Below are 26,366 nucleotides of genomic sequence, written 5' to 3' on the forward strand. Positions count from 1 at the left end.
CTTTTGGTTATGCCAGTGATCCCAATGGTGATGCTGTCCATAGCGTAGTCCTGTGGGATATCTGCCACTTACTGTACCTCTGGGATATCGGTGTCCTTCATTACTTGAAAACTCATTGGATAAGTACACCATAAACATTTCCTCTTCTCCAAGCATAATTTAAGATGCTGAATTAGATCTTTATTTGTCATTGGTGTGTACTGTTATCAACCAATTCTTCAAAATGGCTACAATTTACAAAAATAGCTAATAAATAAACATGTAAGATGCGGTACATTATCTTTAAGTGGATTTAACAAGAAGTTTAAAATCATGAAAATCTAATGTTATAGTCAGTCATAAATTACATTTGATCACCAAAACAAACACCTCTTGATATGGACGGAATTATGTAATATTAAGTGGATAGATCCATGAATGAACCACAATATTAAAGGGATACTTCGGGATTTTGGCAATGAGGCCCTTCTGCATGCTAGCAGATACCCATAGACTTCCAGTCATTGCGCTAACGCTAGTTAGCATTGGCTCACGGAACTACCTCTAACTTTATTCATACTGGACACAGACTTAAAAATGGTATCCACGAGTTCATCTGACTGGGGAAGTAGAAGAAGGGCCTCATTGCCAAGTCCCGAAGTATCCCTTTACATTCTTCCATGATTCTAACTGCTGCATGTCTGTCCTATCTCTATTTATTTGAGAAGATGTTCAGATTCTTTGATTGCATAGTTAGTATGTTTATGCCTTCATTATTAATTTGTCAATATTGTACAACTACACTTCCATGCTTATTCAAATGTAATTTTGCAGAATTTGGCATGTGTCTAACATTATTATTGAGTAACAATTAATTATCAAATGTAATTGACATTTGTTCCATTTTCACGTGGGATTACCCATATCCCTGGCGGCGCATATACTTTAGCTCATGGAGAAAATAAAAAAAACTAACTGGTTATAGAATTTAACAATTATATATTGACTAGCCTTTTCTTCTTCAGAGACTGTAATTTGTTTGTTTGCACGCGTGTAGCTAGTGCTCTTTTCTGCAATACAGCCCTCATAGGTCAAATGTAATAGGTGGTGTGGCCTGTTGTACTGTCCGAAGTTTGTTTGGTCCTGAATTAACTAGAGTGAACTGTTTGAAAACGTTTGTCTCTTGTGCCTCTGTAGTTAGTTAAGGCTTAGCAACATATAGCAATGTTCAAAACAAAGCAAACTGATGTTTGGATTCACTTTATTCACCCAAGTAGTTGGCTGCTTTGAAACACTTCAGGGACAAAATGTCGACACCAATTGCTTTTATTTTGTCTGTTTTCTCTTCCTCTTCAAGGGCAGTTACTAAGTTGACCTCTCACTCCAAAAATACTATCTAAGAGTACTCTTTAAAGGGATGCAATGGTGTTGTCTTAGTGGAGAGTAATGTCGACAATTTCTATTGTGTGACTTCATGTATTACTTGATTAGCCGTAATCAGACATCGAACAGCTTACCTCAAGATGTTATATCTCGCAATGATTTTTATCCATGCCAGTGCATTTTGTTAATATATTGAACCTCATTGGAGAGTAAATGTTATGTGATACATATTATGCAACATGAAAACCTTTTTGTAACTTTTTTTTCTCTTTGATTTGATGGTTTCTTCATGACTTGACTGCTTCTTGACAACTACCCATAGGATGGACAATGCAAATAGGTGAATAAGGATATTAAATCATGATATTTCCATTAAAGAAATGCCTTAGTAGGCAACCAAAAGAGAGAGATGTCTCGGAACGGAAGTTGTTTTAGATCCACATCATAAAGTACCTTATTTCTGAGAGTTGTGTGCATTTTTATATATACTGTATGTCACATGGCTGCTCAAAATTATGGGGTTGGAGTCTCTTGATCTCGTAGAAAATTGAAGATGGTTAAAGAATATTATTTTAGCTTGTAAACTGCAAAACTCAGATCCTCTATTACTACCCAATACAATCCTGACTGACACTTGATATAAACAGGTATACTAAACTGTGTCGTTAGAAAACCATTGAGCAAATAGTAAAGTCAGATTTTTATTTTATGCATCAGCAAATTGGTCTTCCATTCATGCCAATTGAAAGCCTTATTGTTGATAAAAGTTTAGGTTGCACCTCCCAGGAGCACAACTACTCACAATCAGACTGGGTGAAGTCAGTGAGCCATTGTTGTTCATTCAGAATACAAAACATAATGCTGATGCTAGAATGCTTCCCAGTCTCATCATCCATGTGGTGCACTGTGGCTTGACTCCTGGAGCAATTGTTAATTGGCTGGAGACATTTTTCAAAGCACAAATCCAAAGAAACACTCGTGCTGTTGTCATAAATCCAAACACCTTCTGGATGTACAACTTGACTGTCGTTTATTTAGCTCTTGTTTGATTCTTGCCTTAGTCTTGCTTGGCTTGCCATATTTTTAAAGGAACAGCCTCTCTTAAGGGACCTGAAAAACCACACAGTGAAATAGTTTTGGATCACAGTAGTGATAATACTGAAGTTTTAGTGTGAATTCATAACAAAAGCAATATTGGCAAGTGCACTTTGTTGGGTGTCCTAAGCACAACATCACAAAAAATGCACTGCAGACAGTAGTGTGTAGAGATTGTTGATTTACTTACTCAACTAAATGGTATTGAAATCAACATGGTGAATTATTATAAAGCTGAGTGAGAAAGACTAATATTTGTGACATTTGTAGTACCATTTTAGCAGTATATATGTTGATTTGATCGGGATGTAGTTTTAGTTGGTGTCTGTACAACCCCTTCTAACCGTATTTGAAGGCAAAAAGAACAGACTTAAGATAATCAAGAATGAAAAGATGTAGCTTAAACATTTTAATAGCTAGTTTGTATGCAACCCCTTTAATTGGGCATCTAGTATGTGTTTGTGTGTTTTATATAAATTGTTCTCTGTATTGCGATATGTTCTAAGTATAATATATGTAATCTTCAAGGTAACATCAAGGCACTGGGTTCTATTGAGGTGGTGGTAGAAGATTGTATTTTGTGGACAAAGACAATGGATTGCTATGCCATAGAACTTCAGGATGTTGTGATTACTTTTATAGTACAGTGAGTAGGCATAGAGTTCTGTGATTTACGTGTGTGTTTGTGTGTGATGATTTGGCCAGTTAGCTGTCATGTCTTCATTAGTGAGTATGATGTCAAGAATGTGAGTGTGCGATGGCAATATGAACTGCTATCAGCAAAAGGGCAAAGAAAAAGTGTGTTCGTTCATGTCTATTGTACTACTTTACATACTTTCCTGGTTTACAAATACCGTAAAGAATATTGGTTTTATTTCTAATTGGTAACGCAAAATACATTCCCTTTGAAACACAAGTGATGTTTGGAAGATTCTGGTGCTATGGTCTGTAATAGTTTTTGGCTGAGTCCTTAAATTTGATTATTTTAATTTGAGCATATTTGAAAATGATAATATGTAAGGTTAGGCCTACTGGTTTCTGGTACAGTATCCTACGTAGTATGTGTGGTAGCCTAATATGCATTAACTGACCTTTTGAATAAAATGTAAAACACTAGTGTAATTGAAAGCTTGAGGTTGGTCGTTTCCTTTTTCTTAACAGCCCTCCTTTTTATTTTGGTTCTGGATATATTAAGCTCTTATTCAGGAGGGCAGAGGCATCTTGGTTTGATTCAGGCATTGGACATTGCTTTGTATGATGCTAGGCTTTGTTTACTGACTGCATAGACCAGCCAGGTGAAATATAACACAGGTCATGTCTATGACCTTGAATTATGTGCTTTGATTGGCTAGCAGTCTCCTGTCCATATTGCTTCTGCTATAATTTCATTGGCTCCTTGTTTCGCTGCTATTTTTTTCACCATCTTGGAAGTTGCGGGTTAAAGTTAGGAGTTGGTCAAGAATTTCATTTTAGGGACAAGTGGTTAAAAAATTGTATATCTGGTTGTGGTCCTTAGAATGGATAGGATATGCCAAGCCAATGTTTAGGACAGCATGTTGACCTCCCATGTCACTTCAGTGTGAACTGTAGGTGATCATGAAAGTGTTATTGTGCTTCATTTAGGCCTAATTATAAATTCAGGTGGTGCAATGTGAGCAAGTGAAAATGCATAAAATGCTTTTTCAGGCCTTTTGTCAACTTTTCACTATTTTTCTCTTGCACCTTAGGCTCTGTTTTGAAGTAAGTTACAGCAACTGCTGCCTGGTGGAGAGTTTGAGCATGCCTGCGTTCAGTATTGTGTATTTTCTAGAGCCTTCAGTTGCTTACAGCAAAAAAAAAATCGTATATAGGTTTTACTAGCATGAGATAGTGGTCAAATAGATTGTGCGATATTAAATCCATATTACCTCAGAAATATATCAGTTACAATTAATTAATTAAAATGAGAGAAAAAAGGTCTCGCATCCAAAATGGAAACTCATTGGTAAGATACAAAGTCCATGCTATTTTGAAAGTTAACATTACCGGTACTTTTGCTACTAATGCAATTGCTATGATCATGTTTTGCCTACCTCCTTGATGCACAGCTCATCGTCGTCATCTTAGCACATAACCACCTATACTAGTGTCTGAAAAATATGAAAGCATATTCATCACTTTTAATCTAAAAGACAAATCTAATGTGATCTTGATTGATTTTGTGTGTATGAGCATGTAAAATGAAAGAAAAAATAATATATCACAACAGCCACTGGAATGTGAAGCCAAACTGTATTATGATCAGAATGAAATCTCTTTAAGGTCTGTTGTAGCATACACGTGAACCTCGTCTGTGGTACATGTTTGCTATCCTTCAGATACTTGTTGCAACAAGGTACTTTATGATTGCTTTCTATTAACCCTCTGAAAGTATCCTTTATCCACCAGTAATCATCCACTTTTTCATAGTATGGTGGGTTTTTACTGTACGTGTGTAAGTTGAGCCATACGTCTAAACATCAAGTTTACAGTTGTAACCATGTGTACAACTACGAGAGATTGGGAGAATGTGTGCATCTAACTTCATTACAAAAGCAACAAATAACTAAGGCTCTTACTGAAGTCTGATGATGGATATATGATGCATGTGGTGTTTACGTGTGAAGGGAAATCTAATCGTATCCAGCCTTAAGCATTCAAAAGAAAAAAAAGAATAATTGTCATACTACCATCACCACCCCCCAAACTGACATTTTGACTGAAGCAGAGGAATGTGAGATGCCCTAAAAGAGAGACACAAACCCCACTCCTGAACAAATATCCAACTCTTTCATGAATTTGTGACAATGCAATCCTTGAAAGCACTTTGCCTTGTTATATCATTAAGTGTGCTAGTGAATGGTTATTTGTTACAAGAATTTGTATAAAAGACTGATTTGAGTGAATCAAAGAACGTAATCTGCATTGACCTTTCTGACATTACAGGAGAAACTTAACAAACCAAGGCATTGAAACCTGATCGATTTTATACAATGTATGCTGCAGCCTATGAGTCTTGTCATTCAGTGTTGTGGCTTAGGATTGGTTTTGTTTAAATAAAGTGCTATTGCTTAATATATCTACTTTGTGTGTTTTGTTCACTTTATATGATCAGCCTTGGGATACATTTTGCACACAGAGCCTACACAGCACATTAGTTGAGTAATTTTATATTTTAGACATCTCATGGGAAAACATTAACATTGCGTGCACAAAATGAAAGCAAAACACATTTGATTTATTTAAAAAAAGAGTATCACATTTTAAACAAAGGGAAGGTAACATCCCTGCCTGTCTAACTTTGAAAAACACATGGCTTCCCATTAAACAGCTTAATTGTAAAATTGTTAAAGGGAAACTTGTTACATAATCTTTTGTGAACAGTGTTCCTTAAACAAACCTAATTAAGATACTATTTCTTAACCCACTTTACAAAGACAAGTAAATGAAATGTAATGGTCATGGTAATTTCAACAACAAAAAACTAAATACACAAATATAAAAATATAAAGACTGATTACACAGTTTGTTGTAAAAGAAACATGAGTCTTCAGTGGTAGTCTCAGTTAGAAATTGCTGGCGTGGGATGGACTTTGCTTCCCTCTGCTCTTATCATCTTTTGGCAGAACGTCTGGTCTCCTTTCCATTGACAGTGGTCCCTCCTGCTCCTGGATTGGTTGCTCTGCTGCTGACACCACTTCCAGCCCGCCCTCCCTGCTGAGGGTTAGTCGAGCTCCCGGAACCTTGTGAATTTACACCGTTCCCATTGGTAGTGTCATTTCCTACAATAAGAAATTGTAATGCTCAAATTAGAATCTTCATAAAGTGATAGAAGGGAAAAGTGAAGTAGTGTTATAGTGTTCACAATTAAAATGAAGACTGCTGTTTATACACTGAAGGTGACTGAACCTGCCACTCACTGGTAAAATAAGCAACTTTACAGCTTCAAGCAGCTATTTAGTTTACTGCTACTGACATGCCATTGACATTTAGGGAGACATGCAGGTTGAATTGTTGCATATAGTACCTTAAGCAGCAGAGGTCAAAATTACTTTTGTCGAAAAACGCTAACAAAGGCATTTGCCAAAACACTTCCATTTGACGTCAATCTTTTTTTGTTGGTCTTTGATAGTGGACTTACCAGCTGAGCCTCCAGATGAGATGTTATTGTTCAGTATGTTTCCTTGGTCACTGAGTACCTGGGAATTAAATAATCTGTTCAAATACAGTACAAGAAAAAGGTACTTAATATTTTTTCCCTATCCTTCCGTAAAGCATCCTGTAGTAAGACATGCTTACACACTGACATCCCTATGTTCAAAACACCCCTCACCGTCTTGTTTTTCATCTGATCCATGTTAGAGTACTCTGGGTTAGGCTCACTGAAGTTTGGCACCTCGGAGTACACCATGCAGAACCTGAACAAAACATTTAAGTGGGCATTAGTTTAGACCAGTAACTTACATGCATCTCTCAGCAACATTTACATGGCTGCTCCTTTTTATTTATGTAGCAAGAAATGTAATTAAGCACAGAGAAACTACAGGACTTACTCTCCAATCTTCAACAGCTCTCCACCTCTGCCCGTGTACAGAGTCAGGCAACCTTTGAACACAGATGCATATCTAGAGAAAAAGGCAGCAATTTCAATACAAGATTGCAGACTACTAATAACGTATGGCACGTATTCATCCGAATAACTTCTGGTGATTAGGTACAGTAGATATGACTGGATGGTCTTATTTCTGTATCGATTTTATACTCAGCAGTAGGTTTGGCGCTTTGTCCATACAGTGAGGTGTTGACTTGACTGTGACGTGACTCAATAACTCACCCCTTAGTGAGTCTGATGATGTCACCGGTTTGGATCAGTCCCCCCACCTCATCCCAAACAGAGATGCTGATGCTGCCTGTCTTGTCGGCCACCTTACAGGTCCGCACCTCATGCCCATCCTTTGTCTTTGTCACTCGTCCTGTGTGAGAGGGGTTGAGGGACAAATAAATCAGTGGCTTTTGATTGTTTTACAAAGACGAGAGCAAGCTAGTTGAACAAGGAAAGTGTCATATCTCATTGTGAGAGGAGAATAAACATCCACTTGTGGAAAAAAGAAGAGGGAAGGTCCAACACAGGTAAGTTATTTGATGGCTGGCATGATTCAAATAAACCCAACATGAACTGTTCTCATTAGGACTACATGGTGGCATATAAGAAGGATGTTTCTGACTATTGAACCTCTTGTGACATTATATTGTGTGTAAGATTTCACATTACTTTTTTTCCACTCCAGTGCATTACAAGATAATTATTAACATTTGATTCTGTTCATTAATTGATGATTCATAATAATACTGTTATGAGGCGTTAGTTAGCTATTGAAACAGCCCCCCTCACCTGTTTCCAGTACGATGAAGATAACGTTGAGATTCTTGAGTCCTGGCTTGATGTCCTTGACGTGGGTCTCAGTCGTCATCTTTCAGATTCTCGTCATGCATCCACAACTGTAGCTAAGTCAACTCTGGACCGTCCTAAGCAGCACTGAAACGTTGACGTGAGTGTGAGCAAGCTTACAGGAATACATGGCCTTGATGATGATACATAACGTTACATTTGTACACAGCAATGCACGATCAGATCAATGCAAGTATGCAACCCAGGTTGACTAATGACTAGTAAAGTAGCTAGAAGGACCAGTCTGGCAACTGGTGTAGCTATCTTACCAAGCTGCAGTAACGTTACTCACTGCCATAACCTATTAGCATTATAGCAGAAATCTAGCTGACGATAGTTATAGCTAGCTAACTGGGTGCCAGGTCGTTAGCTACAAATGACGTTAACGTTACCTCAACGGTGTGTATTTTCGTTCACAGCTGCGTTGTCCGATATAAGGGATTTTAAGCCATGGGACAAGTTAGTTTAAATATAAGTATTGTTTTCCTGTGTGTAAAAGGGCTAGCAAGTTGTTTTTCGTGAGCATCAGTATGTCACTACAGTAGTGGCGGAGACTTGTCCCCTGCTGCATTATGTTGGTCAAATGTAATGTCAATCGAAATTGTGTCCAATGGCAATGGCCTATATGGGATGTGCTTTAGAAAGAATCATGTGATAGGCCCTTTATCTGAGAAGGGACGCTGATCGTACCGAAGATAGGTGGAGTCAACTGTCAATCAATGATTTGACAATTTGGTTGCTTAGCGGCAGGAGTGAGGGCTGGACGTCGAAATGTGACAGGAATCAAGAAAAAAAATGGATATCGTGCTGGCATGCTAACCCAAATACTGACGCAAACGTAATTTAAAAGACCATCTAACCATTTATTGTTATATCAACAGGTAACGTTACTCAATTCGACGAAATATCACTAGCGTTGCGCGCTATCTGTTTGTTTTCCTGTATGATTCCACCACCGCCAGCTAAGCTGTAAGTTAGCTAGCTAACTAGTTAACGTTAGCTCACGTAACGTTAGTCAGCTGTGGCTAACTTGCGTGCACACTGGCTCGTCAGATTTTCTAATTGGTATCCATCACTAATCTTTCATCTGTTTGCAGCTGGCTACTGTTTACTATTTAGTTAGCCACATAGCTAACGTTACGGTATTCCATTTGGAACAGTAATGATGATTTCCGTGTTTGAGTAGCAAACATAGCGCTAATCATATCGTAAACTGGCTATAAAGTAAATTTAAAGGGACAATAAAGTTATTCATCCCAACAACGTTGCATAACGTTATTATTTTATCCCAGACGCATTTTCCCAGGACATCCTTACCTAGGCCCCAGGTTGCTCCTCTATCCTTCCCAAAACTCTGCCCCTGTGGTCCATATTTTCAATGAATAGGAGGGCTGAGGATTCTGGCCCAAGGAAGGAAAGACACTGGTGAGTGGACATTGAACATGCATAGGTACTGGGGGCGGCTGGTAGCCTAGAGGTTAATCCTGATTGCCCATAATCGAAAGGTTGCTAGTTAGAATCCCCGAGCCGACTAGGTGAAAAATCTGTCGATCTGCCCTTGAGCAATCCACTTAATGACAGGAATCCCTGTCATTAAGGGGGCGGCAGGTAGCTTAGTGGCTAAGCGTTGTGCCAGTAATCGAAAGGTCACTGGTTCTAATCCCCGAGCCGACTAGGTGAAAAATCTGCCGATGTGCCCTTGAGCAAGGCACTTAACCCTAATTGCTCATGTAAGTCGCTCTGGATAAGAGCGTCTGCTAAATGACATAAATGTAAAATGTAAATGTTAATCCTGATTGCTCCAGGGTCGCCGTCAATAATGGCTGATCCCTGGGCGTGACCCCACTCTCCGAGGGTGGGAAATGCAAAAAAAAAAAACATTTACATTTCAAACCACACACTTGTACAGGTTACACACAAATATAAGTACCCCCTAATTTGACCTTTTGATCATTGATTACTATGAAGTCAGTGTTTTAGTTGTATTACATCCATATTCATTGAGAATGTTGGGCTTTATACTTGTTGATTTAATCAATTTGACAGTTCCAGGTAGTTATTTCAAAGTGCACTGATACCCAAGAAGTATCCACACCATAAATGTTCATACTACCCCTGGTCTTAGACAAAAATAAAACCCACTTGCACTGTAGTGGGTAAGTGTCTTTATAGTTAGTCTTGACTCTTGGTAAACAAGTGGCTATCTCAAAATGAAATCATCTCATTCTGGTGTGCAGTAGATTCTGTTAATTAATGACAAGCCCTTTGCTTTTAATTCTGAAAGACTTCTCATCTCAGTGTCTAGCCCAGATTTTCTAGATCCTAGTGGAACTTTTCCTACGTCCAAGCCTATATCCGTAATCGATAGACTGTTCTGATTTGGAAGTCGTCATTTGCATCGCCGAGCAGGGTCCGAGAGTGAATGTGTCTGTCTGTCCGGAGCTCACTGGGGCAGGAAACTCTGAGGGCCCAGAAGATTTTATACAATGTTGCAAGTTTGTTAGCTAGAGCTTCAGACCAAGTTAATAGTTGATACAATGTTTCAAGTTCCTTGCAGACAGGCCATGTGTAGCCAATGTGATTTATAGGATATTTATTTTAATCAGGATATTTTCTACCTGCGATTTGCAATGTTTTTGTTTGTTAGCTTTATGTAGGCTATTTTTACATATTGGCAATGGCAATAAAGTTACTTTTAGATTTGTATAATTTTCATTTAGATAGAATTTTGATTAACAACATGACATTGATTTTGAGATGAAGACTTTATTATAAATTAAACTGTTCCACGAGAATGTACATATGAAAATCATAACTGGTGCGCAGATCGGTAGAAATGGTACGATAACTTGGCACACCAAATGGAAAAGGTTGCCGACCGTTGGTGTAGCCTATTACCGGCAACTTCAGGATCTTAACGGGCAGAATCTGTGAAGGCCAGCGGGAGGTGGAGGGTCGGGTCGGGAACAGGTTTTTTTCTTCTGGTTAGGCTATATTGATCTCTGGCTCCCTCTTTAGTAATTTGAGTCTTCATTTTTAATCGCAGCGCTTAAAGCATCAGACAAGCTCAGTAGCCTACATATAGTTGATTTTATTTAAACATAGGGTGTGTCTATATATGGAAAAATACATGTTTTAGTAGGGGACAGCCCTAATCCCTTTGCCATTCCTAAATCATGCAACCTGGTTATACTGTATGTCCATGGTCTCTAAACCAAAGGATTTCCTAGATTTCCTTTCCTAGTTTGTCGGGCTTGATGCTTAAGTCACTGACTCTCCTCTTGTCAGTCAGTGTAGCCTACCGAATCGCATTGGTGAGAGAGCTGTTCATTTGGCTCCCTAGTTTGCATAGGCTACTGGTAGGCCTAGGAATTTTGGGCGTTTATCTGCAGATAAATTATGAAAACATTAGATGAAGATTGTGAATCATCAATGCAGGGACAATAGGTAGTGGAGAGCCTAATTCTGGTCCAAATATGATAATTAGGGACCTCACGGAATCAAGGCATTAAAATGGAATTAAACAATATTCAAAAATGTATTGACCTTAGTAGGGAATCAACTAAATGTATTGAAAATGAATTAATCTGTCCAAATGTATCATAAGCCATTAACAGAAGGCATCAGTGATTAGTATTTCCTTCAACTTTCTGAAGAGGCAACGAGAATGTATCCTGTCTGTGTGTGTGCGATGCGCGTCTACCACGTTGTGTAGCCATTAAGGATGATGCTAATCTTCTGGTAGATGGAAACTTTCTCAATTAAATGTTAACTACTAAGTAAACTATGATTACCTGGCAGAATGATATCATTATTATTTTCATCAATCCAGTGGGTATTTGTTTAGCAAACTCTACCATCACAAAAACACAGGTAAACAGCCTATTTCTTCTATTTTGAATTCAGGCTGTAACACAACAAAATGTGGAATAAGTCAATGCACTGTATATATAGGTTGTTTATTTTGAACATGATTGAGAACTAAGCGAGAAGATACCGACCCTACCGTTTCGCTTGTTTACACTGAGCTGCACTGAGGTCGGAAGGCAATCATTGGTATGTTAAGACACCTTCTCGATGGAGCAGTGTGGATAAAGGTAACATTTGGAGTACAGTGGCATATCACATCCCTGCACTGACGTACGTTTTCCGACCCATATCTCACGCCGGCTCCACAGTGTCTTAATGTAACCTTGATTGCATTCTGACCCCAGTGCAGCTCAGTGTAAACAAGCGTAACGGTAGGGTAGGTATGTTCTAGCAAATTGAGGACTATATATTTTTCTGTTAGGGTGTTCCATGTCGATTTATAATCCTGCACATGAATGATATATAGGTTGTCGTGTTTGTCTGGACTGTAGGCTTACCATTTCCCTACCTGTGTTGCAGGTTGTAGTTGGATCCGGTGATGTGCCATGGGCTACGACATCACCCGGTTCCAGGGGGAAGTGGATGAGGACCTGCTGTGCCCCATCTGCAGTGGAGTCCTAGAGGAGCCCGTGCAGGTCAGTGACGTACACATCTCTGTACCATTTCAGCCATTGGAGAAGCAGTGCATTTCAGTGTTCTGAAAAATCAGTGCTGCTTCAATCACTGAAAAAGAAGGAATTGTCAGTGTGTTGTAAATTCAGTTCTGTTTCAGTCAAATAGGATCCAGTTCTTGTCAACGCATTGGCCACACCTGCTGTTCCATTTGTTGTAGAGAAAGGAGAAAAAACGCAGACATTTCAGTCCTGTAGGCCTTGTGCAGGCCATTTATTTTGTCATGCTAAAAAGGTGATTATCATCTTGTCCGCAGTGCTCTTGCCGATATCGTGTTCTTGCATTTCTATATACATTATATCACTAGACTTGTAATTTAATTCTCTATGATGAAGCTTGTATGGGGGGTGAGAGCGATAACGGACATAAGGAGAATGGCCCTATCGCATCTTAAATAATAATAATACGCCATTTAGCAGACGCTTTTATCCAAAGTGACTTACAGTCATGTGCACATACATTTTTGTGTATGGGTGGTCCCGGGGATCGAACCTCTACCCTGGCGTTACAAGCGCCATGCTCTACCAATTGAGCTACAGAGGACCACGGAAGGATATGGGCAGAGAGAGGGAGGAGAGCTTACAGGACGATCGACTTTCAGAGGGATGCAATGACAGCAAGGGTAGAGGGAAGAAGGAAATATGTAGAGATGAGCTCTGCAGGAAGGTCTGTCCGTTCTTGTTCTAGATGAATGAGAAGAGCCTAATGTTTGTAGTGATACATAAAGATGGGGCAGAGGTTTAGGGAATCAGGATAGGAGAAGTGAGTGGGGATGCTTAGTCCTGTTAATGTAAATAAAGCATAGGGATGCTAACATAACAAACCGATCTCCCAAACCGAGACCAACCATGAGGTGAGTAGCTTTAAATAGACACACTTTTGATTCTACCAACCTGCAGAGGATGGCATTGTTTTCCTACATGTTTGCCCTTGGAGCAAATGGTTGCTGGATTGTGCTTTATATAGTACAAAACACTTTTTCCAGCCTAGGGATTGGTCAATTGGTGTTACTAGTGTTCTTTGTTTTGCAGTGTCTTTATGAGAGTGTGATTGCATCTGTGTCTGTGGGCACGTGTGTTCATTGGTGGGTCAATTCAGCAAGGAGAATGCTGGCAGCAGTACAGGAATGTGGACATAACTGGCGTAGGGTTTTCTGTGGAAATAAAGTTACTGAGCGAGAGGGGACAAAGCGAGAGAGAGGGAAGAATTGGAATTCAGTTTGCTTGCATCTGCACTCAGCTGTGTGACTACTGATGCCGCTTACTTTGCATCCCCATTCCCCAGCATCGGCAGGACAAATAGTATGTACACTATTATATCCAGAGCAGTATCAAATCTAAATCAAATGTATTTACAGTGCCTTGCAAAAGTATTCATCCCCCTTGGCGTTTTTCCTATTTTGTTGCTTTACAACCTGTAATTTAAATGGTTTTTTATTTGGATTTAATGTAATGGACATACACAAAATAGTCCAAATTGGTGAAGTGAAATGAAAAAAATTCTAAAAATGTAAATAACGGAAAAGTTGTGCGTGCATATGTATTCAGCCCCTTTGCTATGAAGCCCCTAAATAAGATCTGGTGCAACCAATGAGCTTCAGGTCACATAATTAGTTAAATAAACTCCACCTGTGTGCAATCTAAGTGTCACATGATCTATCACATGATCTCAGTGTATATATACACCTGTTCTGAAAGGCCCCAGAGTCTGCAACACCACTAAGCAAGGGGCACCACCAAGCAAGCGGCACCATGAAGACCAAGGAGATCTCCAAACAGGTCAGGGACAAAGTTGTGGAGAAGTACAAATCAGGGTTGGGTTATAAAAAAATATCAGAAACGTTGAACATCCCACGGAGAACCATTAAATCCATTATAACATTTTTTAAAGAATATGGCACCACAACAAACCTGCCAAGAGAGGGCCGCCCACCAAAACTCACGGACCAGGCAAGGAGGGCATTAATCAGAGAGGCAACAAAGACACCAAAGATAACCCTGAAGGAGCTGCAAAGCTCCACAGCGGAGATTGAAGTATCTGTCCATAGGACCACTTTAAGCAGTACACTCCACAGAGCTGGGCTTTACGGAAGAGTGGCCAGAAAAAAGCCATTGCTTAAGCAAACACGTTTGGTGTTTGCCAAAAGCCATGTGGGAGACTCCCCAAACATATGAAAGAAGGTACTCTGGTCAGATGAGACTAAAATTGAGCTTTTTGGCCATGAAGGAAAACGCTATGTCTGGCGCAAACCCAACACCTCTCATCACCCCGAGAACTCCATCACCACAGTGAAGCATGGTGGTGGCAGCATCATGCTGTGGGGATGTTTTTCATCGGCAGGAACTGGGAAACTGGTCAGCATTGAAGGAATGATGGATGTCGCTAAATACAGGGAAATTCTTGAGGGAAACCTGTTTCAGTCTTCCAGAGATTTGAGTCTGGGACGGAGGTTCAGCTTCCAGCAGGACAATGACCCTAAGCATACTGCTAAAGCAACACCTAGTGGTTTAAGGGGAAACATTTAAATGTCTTGGAATGGCCTAGTCAAAGCCCAGACCTCAATCCAATTGAGAATCTGTGGTATGACTTAAAGATTGCTGTACACCAGCGGAACCCATCCAACTTGAAGGAGCTGGAGCAGTTTTGCCTTGACGAATGGGCAAAAATCCCAGTGGCTAGATGTGCCAAGCTTATAGAGACATACCCCAAGATACTTGCAGCTGCAATTGCTGCAAAAGGTGGCTCTATAAAGTATTGACTTTTGGGGGGGGTGAATAGTTATGCACGCTCAAGTTTTCTGTTTTTTTGTCTTATTACTTGTTTGTTTCACACCAAAAAATATTTTGCATCTTCAAAGTGGTAGGCATGTTGTTTAAATCAAATGATACAAACCCCCCAAAAATCAATTTTAATTCCAGGTTGTAAGGCAACAAAATAGGAAAAATGTTAAGGGGGGGTGAATACTTTCGCAAGCCCTTTTATATCAGCACATGTCACAAAGTACTTATACAGAAACCCAGCCTAAAACCCCAAACAGCAAGCAATGCAGATGTAGCAGCATATCGCCTATAGATATCACGGACCTGAGGGAAGGCTGTATTCCAATAGCCTGCTAGGAGTATGTGACCTTTTCCAGACTGAGAGAAGGGGAGGGAGAGGAGGAAAAAGAGGTTAGGTGTGCATATTAGTGTGTTAGTCCCAGTCAGTGTGCTCTGCCCGACCTTCCTGGAGTCAGTGCTGCTGTGTGACGTGTCCCTGGGCTGGGCTGGGTGGGGGCCCCAGTGTGAATCAGCAGCATTGCAGCACAGAACCCCACTGGGGTGGGAAGAATTGGAACTAGGACTGTGTCTGGAATGGCACCCTATTCCCTATAATGCACTACTTTTGACCAGGGCCTTGGTCAAAAGTAGCGCGCTATATAGGGAATAGGGTGCCATTTCGAGCTCCCCCAGGGACTGCATGGGGAACAGGGGGCAATAAGGTTCCATATCTGGGGGATTCACTGCTACCAGTAGCAGCTGTAGCCTTCAAAGCTTTCTTCCTGACACACCCAGGAACTGTAGTGGGAACAGCAATTGTAGCCAACAGAAGCTAGCCGGCCCGTCGCTAGCTTAGCATCACACACTGATGTCATCAGTACCGTCACCCCTGCGTTGATGAGCACTTCACCCACAGCAGAACTGCTATACACCAATGTAACCTGAACTCCCACTTTCACTGCTAATGGCTTTAGCTTTTTTTAATCATGATCTCTGCCTCTAGTTAGGGCTGGGCAATATATCAAATGTATGTTTTTGCACGATATTCCAAAGGCCTTTTTGGTCTCGTATCCTTCGCTCTTTCTGTGCTGTGTGCACCTTCCCATTTACACACACACACCAAGCCCCTCACCCTGCCACTTACAACAACAAAGATGAGCGATCACTTCTTCCTCTGTGACAAGCGGTTTCAACTCACTATTTGCATTTGAGGTTTGGTCCAACAGAATCGGTCATATGGACACCGAAACACATTGAGACATTATTTTACTGTAATAAAGGAGAAGTTATCCTTTCTACCGATACCCTTTTTATGTTTAAACTCCTTAAATTGCACCCAGCGCAGACACTACTAAAACAGGAGTATCAATGAACATTGATTCTGGAAAAGGAATGCTTAGTTTGTTGCGCGTGCATTGCGGTACCACTTACCACTAGCAGCATTTTAACTCGTTCTCATTCTGAGAAATAAGGTAGGCCACTTGATTTCAACATCTGAACAAAGTGGACAGGCTAGCATGCTGTTCAAACAGTTGGAGACGGACAGGCGGGTGTGTTCATAACAATTCAACTGTTCTACCTTGTTAGCTAGAAAATAGATCCAAGTTGGCTAAACTTGAAATATAAAGATTAGCTGGCTACTCACTAGCACATGGGCTTGTGCTTGAGAGATTGTTTATGAGACCTGTGTTAATTTTATATAATGCCTACTACAAGAAGTTAGACATTATTGGTGAATGTGCATTATGCATGGTTCTGGTTAAATTTGTAACAAAAAGGGCATTCTTTTTAGATCAGTGATTATTGCAAAAAAGCAGGTTAAATTATTTGGATAAAATGTGGGTCTTACGGTTGTGGAAGGCTTACATTTAGCCTTCCACAATCGTAAGGTATAATTTCACAAGCCCTGAATTCATTAATTATTGTTGACTGTTTTAAATGCAGTGTATTTTACCTTTAATTGTACAACAAAGCTTGTACTGAGTGTATAAAACATTAGGAACACCTTCCTAATATTGAATTGCACCCCCTTTTGCCCTCAGAACAGCCACAATTCATTGGGGCATGGACTCTACAAGGTGTCGAAAGCGTTCTGCAGGGATGCTGGCCCATGTTGACTCCAATGCTTCCCACAGTTGTGTCAAGTTGGCGGGATGTCCTTTGGGTGGTGGACCATTCTTAGTCCACACGGGAAACTGTTGAGTGTGAAAAACCCAGCAGCGTTGCAGTTCTTGACACACACAAACCGGAGAGCCTGGCTCCTACTACTGTACCCCGTGCAAAGACACTTACATCTTTTGTCTTGCCCATTCACCCTCTGAATGGCACACATACACAATCCATGTCTCAATATCCATGTCTCAATTGTCTCAAGGCTTAGAAATCCTCCTTTAACCTGTCTCCTCTCCTTCATCTACACTGATTGAAGTGGATTTAACAAGTGACATCAATAAGGGATCATAGCTTTTATCTTGATTCATCTGGTCAGTCTGTCATGGAACGATAGGTGTTCCAAATGTTTTGTACACTCAGTGTATATCCGGAATCGCCCATAAGATTGAAAAAATTGAGATATGATTTTTAGGTCATATCGCCCAGCCCTACCTCTAGTCATTCCAATAATTTGATATTTGAATTCGAATGTCTCTTGCTGTCAACATGTTTTTAACAACAAAATGGTCATATATTATACAGTGGGGAGAACAAGTATTTGATACACTGCCGATTTTGCAGGTTTTCCTACTTACAAAGCATGTAGAGGTCTGTAATTTTTATCATAGGTACACTTCAACTGTGAGAGACGGAATCTAAAACAACAATCCAGAAAATCACATTGTATGATTTGTAAGTAATTAATTTGCATTTTATTGCATGACATAAGTATTTGATCACCTACCAACCAGTAAGAATTCCGGCTCTCACAAACCTGTTAGTTTTTCTTTAAGAAGCCCTCCTGTTCTCCACTCATTACCTGTATTAACAGCACCCGTTTGAACTCGTTACCTGTATAAAAGACACCTGTCCACACACTCAATCAAACAGACTCCAACCTCTCCACAATGGCCAAGACCAGAGAGCTGTGTAAGGACATCAGGGATAAAATTGTAGACCTGCACAAGGCTAGGATGGGCTACAGGACAATAGGCAAGCAGCTTGGTGAGAAGGCAACAACTGTTGGCGCAATTATTAGAAAATGGAAGAAGTTCAAGATGACGGTCAATCACCCTCGGTCTGGGGCTCCATGCAAGATCTCACCTCGTGGGGCATCAATGATCATGAGGAAGGTGATGGATCAGCCCAGAACTACACGGCAGGACCTGGTCAATGACCTGAAGAGAGCTGTGACCACAGTCTCAAAGAAAACCATTAGTAACACACTACGCCGTCATGGATTAAAATCCTGCAGCGCACGCAATGTCCCCCTGCTCAAGCCAGGCCCGTCTGAAGTTTGCCAATGACCATCTGGATGATCCAGAGGAGGAATGGGAGAAGGTCATGTGGTCTGATGAGAGAAAAATAGAGCTTTTTGGTCTAAACTCCACTCGCTGTGTTTGGAGGAAGAAGGATGAGTACAACCCCAAGAACACCATCCCAACCGTGAAGCATGGAGGTGGAAACATCATTCTTTGGGGCTGCTTTTCTGCAAAGGGGACAGGACGACTGCACCGTATTGAGGGGAGGATGGATGGGGCCATGTATCGCGAGATCTTGGCCAACAACCTCCTTCCCTCAGTAAGAGCATTGAAGATGGGTCGTGGCTGGGTCTTCCAGCATGACAACGACCCGAAACACACAGCCAGGGCAACTATGGAGTGGCTCCGTAAGAAGCATCTCAAGGTCCTGGAGTGGCCTAGCCAGTCTCCAGACCTGAACCCAATAGAAAATCTTTGGAGGGAGCTGAAAGTCCGTATTGCCCAGCGACAGCCCCGAAACCTGAAGGATCTGGAGGTCTGTATGGAGGAGTGAGCCAAAATCCCTGCTGCAGTGTGTGCAAACCTGGTCAAGACCTACAGGAAACGTATGATCTCTGTAATTGCAAACAAAGGTTTCTGTACCAAATATTAAGTTCTGCTTTTCTGATGTATCAAATACTTATGTCAAGCAATAAAATGCAAATTAATTACTTACAAATCATACAATGTGATTTTCTGGATTTTTGTTTTAGAGTCCGTCTCTCACAGTTGAAGTGTACCTATGATAAAAATTACAGACCTCTACATGCTTTGTAAGTAGGAAAACCTGCAAAATCGGCAGTGTATCAAATACTTGTTCTCCCCACTGTACGTTTTATATTATCGACTGAAAAATATTTTTTTAACAATAGAATGCTTTTTCGCCGGAGCGATCTTTGTTTGCTGTCACTTTCTTCCTGTGTGTGTCCCCCTTCTTCCACCCTTAGGCCCCTCACTGCGAGCACGCCTTCTGCAATGCCTGCATCACCCAGTGGTTCTCCCAGCAGCAGATCTGCCCCGTGGACCGCAGTGTGGTGACACTGGCCCACCTGCGCCCCGTGCCCCGCATCATGCGCAACATGCTGTCCAAGCTGCAGATCAACTGCGACAATGCCGGCTTCGGCTGCACCACCGTGCTGCGCCTCGACCAGCTGCAGTCGCACCTCAGGGACTGCCAGCACAACCCCAAGAGGCCCGTCCAGTGCAGGCAGGGCTGCGGGTGAGTGGGGTTGGCTCCAACAAAGGGGTTCCTCAAGGCTCTATTTTAGAGCATGTTTTGTTAATCATTTATATAAATTATATAGGAAAAGCTGTGAAACTGTAAAATTCAGCTAAATGAGGGAGCATGAGCACAACCACAAGAGTGGGGCAAGAATCTGATTGGGAAACTCTGCTGTCGGGTATAGGCGAGTGGTGCTACTAGCTCTGGGTTAGTGGGTCAACAGGGCTGTGGGCGTAGGGTATCGACTAAAGGTTGTAGTTTACTGGGGCTGTAGGTGAGTTGGCTGAGCTATAAGGCTGTTGATCAGCTGTTTTGTCCTCCCTCTGCCCCTTCAGACTGGAGATGCCTAAAGACGAGGTGTCCAGCCACAACTGCATCAAACACCTGCGCAGCGTGGTGCAGCAACAGCAGGGCAAGATCACCGACCTGGACAAGACTGCTGCTGAACACAAGCACCAGCTAGCAGAGCAGGTCTGTGTGTGTGTCTGCAGTTATACGTGTGTGTGTGCGTCAGGGTGTGCTTGAGTAAGTGTATTTATGCATTCACGTGTGTGTATGTGTCAGTGCTTGTACATCTGAGTGTTTGTCTGTGTGATGTTGCGGCAGCATGGTCTGCAAGCACACTGTGATGTCTCCTTTCTGCCTCCAGAAACGGGACATCCAGCTGTTGAAGGCATACATGAGGGCCATCCGCAGTGCCAACCCCAACCTGCAGAACCTGGAGGAGACCATTGAGTACAATGAGATTCTAGAGTGAGTGGATTATCAAGCACTGTGGTGCAATACTCAATTGCACAGAACACTTCACAGTCAGACAGTTTAACTTACTACGCTGCGTCACTTTCCACCTTTTAGGCATATTAATTAATTTAAGTGATAATTATAGAGCTGGCCGTTATGGACAAAAATCCATATCGTGATAAATTGCTAGAATTGATGTGATAATGATAAATAGAACGATACGTTTATAACATTAATGTGCACCAGTTTTAGCAATTTTTTCCCTTTAAATTACCACTAGTAGTTTGATGGTTGTTGTAGCCATCAACTTATTTCATTTCAAACTTCACATTTCTCAAGTGTAGGATACTTATTGTAATGAACGATATCAGCAAAGTGCCTGTGATAAGTGTTCTGTATGGTCGGTGTCGATAATTTCCGGTTTATCGTCCCATTTCTATATGATTGTGTTAGGACACATCTAGTTGTTATTACATGATTTAAAATATCCATCCTAATATCCCAATCCTCTCTCTCCTGTCATCCTCCCCTCTACCTCCCCTCCTAGGTGGGTGAACTCCCTCCAGCCGGCGCGCGTCACGCGCTGGGGCGGCATGATCTCGACACCGGACGCTGTCCTCCAGGCGGTCATTAAGCGCTCGCTCATCGACAGTGGCTGCCCGCCTTCCATCGTCAACGACCTGATCGAGAACGCCCACGAGAGGAACTGGCCCGCCGGCCTGGCCACACTGGAGACGCGGCAGATGAACCGGCGCTACTATGAGAATTACGTGGCCAAGCGTATCCCGGGGAAACAGGCAGTGGTGGTGATGTCCTGTGAGAACCAGCATATGGGGGAGGACATGATCCTGGAGCCAGGCCTGGTCATGATCTTCGCCCACGGGGTGGAGGAGATACTATGACCCGGCTGATGGTGGTGGAGAGCAGAGGGGAGACTTCTGACTGACCTGAACTGAGGAGAAGAGGGGGCAGGGGATGCTATAACACTATGGCTGCATCCCAAATGGTACCTTGTTCCCCAAGGGCCCTGGTCAAAAGTAGTGCACTATATAGGGAATAGGGTGCCTATAACACAGTAAGAGTAGGGGAAGATCCAATGACAAAGCAGGGATTGGGGAGATATGACACCAGTAGAAGGGTATAGGGCAGGGGGTCGGCAACAGGCGGCCCGCGAGCCAAAACCAGGCCGCAAGTGATTTTTATTTTTGGCCTCCTAAAGCTTTTAGCAATTTCTTTAGGATTTTAGTTTTTGGGTCCAAAAAAATACTAAAATCAGCAGGAATTCAGCAAAAAATCTGTTGAATTTAGGAAATCTGTTAAAGTATTCCCACTAATAAATAAAGAGAGCTGTGATCGTGTCTCACTGTAATCAAGTGATCAAATGCAATCTCTTTTTGGGCTTAGTTGTGGTCAATTTGCAGTGTACAAATGATCATTATGTTCTGGCCCCCCCGACCATCCGCTCTGACAAAAATCGGAATCTAGTTGCCTATACCATGACAAATCAAGAGGGTTGGAGGGACAGGGAAAAATATAACAGGGGTCTCCAACTAAGAGGGTAGAGGAAATAGAAGTGAAGGAAAACATCCCGAAGGAGACACAGTCAGCATTCCTCCGCTCTCTGCCTTAAACAACAATTATTTAGAGAAATGAAAACTAACAAGGATTTATCAATAAAGTGCATAGGAAGGAAGATTTAAAATGTTAATTTCAAAAGAGAAACAAGATTGTAGCCTAATCTGCCTTCTCCCTGCCCCCTCAAAATATCCCATTGGCTCAGATGTGTAATGAGCTAGCTCATACCCCCCCATGGCCTCCAGCTGTGTGTGATTTCACCGCTGAACGTAAATACAGAGCACGTGGATCGCCATTTTTTTGCAAGGACCAATTACATTTTCCATCATTACAGTATCACATTTAATATCATGGTATCACCTTCCCCTTTGTCAACAACAGACCTTGTTCCTCCTCGGGATGCAGAGCAAATCAGGAATGCCACTTCTGATAAAAGGAGTAGTAGATGGACAGAGCCCTGGTGAAGACTGTGGACTTGGAACTTTCTTTTGGTTTGAGTTTCACACCTTGTTTTTTTATAATGTTATTGTTGTGTGTATGATTTGTCTGAGTTATTGAGAGTCCTGTGTTGAACTTTTTTTCTTTGATGATGTTATGTGTATATAGTTGGTTAGAAGTGGGTCCAATTGTGTGAAAATAAATACTACTTCTCAGAGGCTACCAAAGCATTTATCCACAGAAATTGTGTACAAAATAACATCAACCAGAAGTCTGTTCTGTTTTTTGTTAATTTATTTAGATTTTGTTTATTTCAGTCATTGTCAAATAGCATATCACTAACACATCATTGTATATCATGTAGCTTATCCTAATATTCTGTGTTCAGTCATACATTAAGTGCTTTGCTGAATCCATCACCACAATTGGCAAAGCTTTTACTGATACTATTTTCCTAACAATTTGGACTATTCTGGTTTAGATCTTCCGCATAGTGATAGTCTACTGGCATTCTTTCATTTCAGCATTTTTATTGATTATTGTGTAACTTGTTAGTTTGAGAACAAAACTATTGTTTGGTTTTACTTCCATCCACCAAATAATGAACAAGTTCACACACATGTTATCTCCGCTGATTCATTAAATTAGTTTAAATTCAATTAATTCAATTCCTGGGGTGACTGAATCAAAATGGACACACACACACACACACACAAACATGAATACACTTGTATTTAACTCAGAGGAAGCGGTTGAAGCTAAACCAATGTCTAGACATTCTCTTAAGAGCTGCGGTGAAGCTGGAACCTAGCCTTAATCTGCTGCCTCTTTCTGTATGGCTGTCTCTCATTGCTCTGTCAGTTAGGTGCCTTGATATGATACTTCCATGTATGGGACTTAAACTCACATCCTGAAAGGCTGTGTCGCACCAAGTATAAATCTCAAACCATTTCCTTCATTGGTTAAGAGATATATTGAACTCTTACTTCTTTTGGGTACCTAAATCAAAGGCTAGTGAAGTGATTTGAAGCAATGGGGTTTGTGAGATAAGCTCACTAAGTAGCTTGTCAAGAGCAGAGGTACAAACACAGCATTCCAAGACTTGATTTTCAGATTCTTGCTTTTGTTCTTTATAGTGTGACTTTGTCGTCTATGCAGCTTCAGTTTGAAAAGAGGGGTTCTGTTGTGATGGAGGATTTACAATACTGTACTTGAAACAAAAAGGTCAATGTTGTTGAAGCTTCCAAATAATTGATGAAGGATTAATGGCTAGACCCTCAATTTTACTATTCAGAAATGTATAGGGCATTGAGAGACAGGACAAATATGTATTTTGATGTTAAACTGCAATCTAGGATGTATTCGCTAGGAACCAAACGGAAGGGACTAACCTGAACTTGTCCAATAAGAAATGCTTGTTTTCGTTGCAAAATGTTTTGCTACAGTTTGCGATGGTGTGCACTAATGAATACACCCCTGTAGTCAGGAACTGGGCTGCGTTCAGTATGGGGGGGGGGGAATGGTGTGCAACATTCAATTAAATGGAAACGGTGCTGTTCTGAACGACCAGTTGAAAAAAAGGGGAGGGGTTGGGGAACGCTGTCAGCATGTCCTCTGCCCTTTAAATATGTCACTCATTGCTTCACGCCACACCCTACCAAATGGAGCAAGTCGGTTCAAGAACGTTGAAGAATGTTTTCGAGAAACGTGTCGTTCAGTACAAACCGTCACGCACCGTAGCAAATGTTTAATCGAACTGAATGTACCCCTGATATTTTCAATTGGCTTTGGGCTGCACCTGTCTCTGCCTTTTTTGCTTATTCATGTGCACTAGTGTGAATGGTTGTGTGTTACTGTGATGATGTCATACTGACTTGATGATAATAATACCACAGAACTGGGGATGAATTACACATTTATTGTACATTTAAGATTGATTGTAAATAGTTCACTATCATATATCAATATACACATACCGACGCACTTCCATTTCAGTATCTATCCATATCAATATTTTTATTTGGTGAGATGTATGGTTTCATTAAAAACATAAGAATTCCTGGTGGTTTGGAATGTTGTATTGTGTTAATTTGTTTTATTGCAACAACAAAAACTCACTTTATTTATTTCCAAATACAAGGGGAAATCTTCCCCCATGAAAAACATTCCATTGTAATGGCCTAAACCATGTCTCAACTTGTTCATGTATTGAAGTCATATTGATGAGGAAATATTCCACCTGCTGTGCACTGATTGTCCCCATATTGTAACAAAGTTGAGACTGAGAAGCTACATTGTATCCTTCCTCACCTATCCACTTCTTGATGACAGTGATTCTGTGGCTCTTGTATATTGAATCTGGAGTATTCTGTCAGTTATCCATTGTCAAAAGACAAATTCAACTGCAAGGGCCTCCTCCTGTCCCAATGGATTACTTTAACCCCTTATCGCATACAAATCTAAGTAGGAGCTGTCCTATATTGTCACCAAGGTGGTGCTAGTGTAACTTGTTGCAAGCTGGCGGCAAGCCCCTCCCCGCCCACTAAATCCCTTTATGTAATGCCCTAATACACTAACAACATCTACTCACTTAGGACGGCTACACTACTTCTATGGTCGCCTAACTTCACCCATGTTAGACTGAATTCTGCTGTGGACAGCGGGTTTCTTTCAGGTCCACTTGTCCCTCATCACCATAGCCATCTATTAGGACACACTTCAAGGTATTGATGCAAGGTAAGCTGTTCTTACATTCCCTTACAATTGTTTCGTCTCCACCTGTAAGCAAATGTAGCCTAGTGAAAGAGCTATGACCACCTGCCGATAACACGCAATGTGTAGACTATGGCACCTGAAAGGTAAAAATATTTTTCTACGCCTATCCAACACGACGCCTTGGACTTGTTTGACTAACAAGGTTGGAACCGATTTTGGCCACTTTAGCCTACAGTGTAATTTGATGTCCCAAAACGAGTTAATAATGGTGATGGGTAGGTTATCTGTTATTAATACACTTATATAAGTATTATGCCCTTACAATTACTGTGTTATGCCTATTTAAATGTATATACAATTCACCTATAATTCATTTTCTCAACTTCAGTTTGTATGAATATTTGTTGGATTTGTGTGCATATGGAATGGCTTACATAGAACACAATAGAGTCTGAATCTAAGGGCCTCTTTACACTACTTTGACGACATAAACTAGGTCCAGGAGAGATACTTATGGTAGTGTAAAGAGACGGATCTACACTGAACAGAAGTGTAAACACAACATGTAAAGTGTTGATCTCATGTTTCATGAGCTGAAATAAAAGATCCCATAAATGTTTCCATACGCACAAAAAGCTTATTCCTCTCAAATGTTGGCAATTTGAATGCACAGAGATATTGTGATGAGATCCAGAGGCCCATTTTTGTGCCATTCATCCGCCGCCATCATCTGTACACAATTCCTGAAATCTGAAAATGTCCCAGTTCTTCCATGGCCTGCATACTCACCAGACATGTCACCCATTGACCATGTTTGGGATGCTCTGGATCGACGTGTACGACCGCATGTTCCAGTTCCCGCCAATATCCAGCAACTTCACACAGCCATTGAAGAGGAGTGGGACAACATTCAACTAATGACCACAATTACTGACCACAACCACACAACTACTGACCACAACAAAAGTACAGACCACAACTATTGACCACAACCACAA

At 41.1% G+C, this 26,366-nt stretch overlaps 2 protein-coding genes across 6 annotated transcripts; one reads left to right on the forward strand and one right to left on the reverse strand.

Annotated features, from left to right (window-relative positions):
* Positions 1-5,629: 5,629 nt before the first annotated feature.
* On the reverse strand, positions 5,630-9,321 carry LOC121577802 (SOSS complex subunit B1-B). Of its 2 annotated transcripts, none has more exons than XM_041891708.1 (7): positions 9,242-9,321; positions 7,868-8,011; positions 7,310-7,448; positions 7,029-7,100; positions 6,809-6,893; positions 6,617-6,674; positions 5,630-6,257 (listed from the first exon to the last, which is right to left on the reverse strand). In XM_041891708.1, the coding sequence occupies exons 2-7, from the start codon at positions 7,944-7,946 to the stop codon at positions 6,088-6,090; spliced, it is 603 nt and encodes a 200-aa protein (XP_041747642.1). In that variant the 5' UTR covers positions 7,947-8,011; positions 9,242-9,321; the 3' UTR covers positions 5,630-6,087. The 2 variants fall into 2 exon arrangements, with proteins under 2 accessions (XP_041747642.1, XP_041747641.1); XM_041891707.1 differs by lacking the exon at positions 9,242-9,321 and adding an exon at positions 8,317-8,476.
* Positions 8,677-24,731, forward strand: LOC121577801 (E3 ubiquitin-protein ligase NRDP1). Of its 4 annotated transcripts, XM_041891704.2 has the most exons (7): positions 8,677-8,805; positions 9,311-9,349; positions 12,314-12,429; positions 19,625-19,896; positions 20,235-20,370; positions 20,549-20,652; positions 21,188-24,731. In XM_041891704.2, the coding sequence occupies exons 3-7, from the start codon at positions 12,340-12,342 to the stop codon at positions 21,540-21,542; spliced, it is 957 nt and encodes a 318-aa protein (XP_041747638.1). In that variant the 5' UTR covers positions 8,677-8,805; positions 9,311-9,349; positions 12,314-12,339; the 3' UTR covers positions 21,543-24,731. The 4 variants fall into 4 exon arrangements, with proteins under 4 accessions (XP_041747638.1, XP_041747639.1, XP_041747640.1 ...); XM_041891705.2 differs by lacking the exon at positions 9,311-9,349; XM_041891706.2 differs by lacking the exon at positions 9,311-9,349 and having other exon boundaries at positions 8,693-8,762.
* The last annotated feature ends 1,635 nt before the right edge of the window (positions 24,732-26,366 follow it).

This window comes from Coregonus clupeaformis, unplaced genomic scaffold (genome assembly GCF_020615455.1).
Source record: "Coregonus clupeaformis isolate EN_2021a unplaced genomic scaffold, ASM2061545v1 scaf0043, whole genome shotgun sequence".
In the NCBI taxonomy this organism is placed as follows: Eukaryota; Metazoa; Chordata; class Actinopteri; order Salmoniformes; family Salmonidae; genus Coregonus; species Coregonus clupeaformis.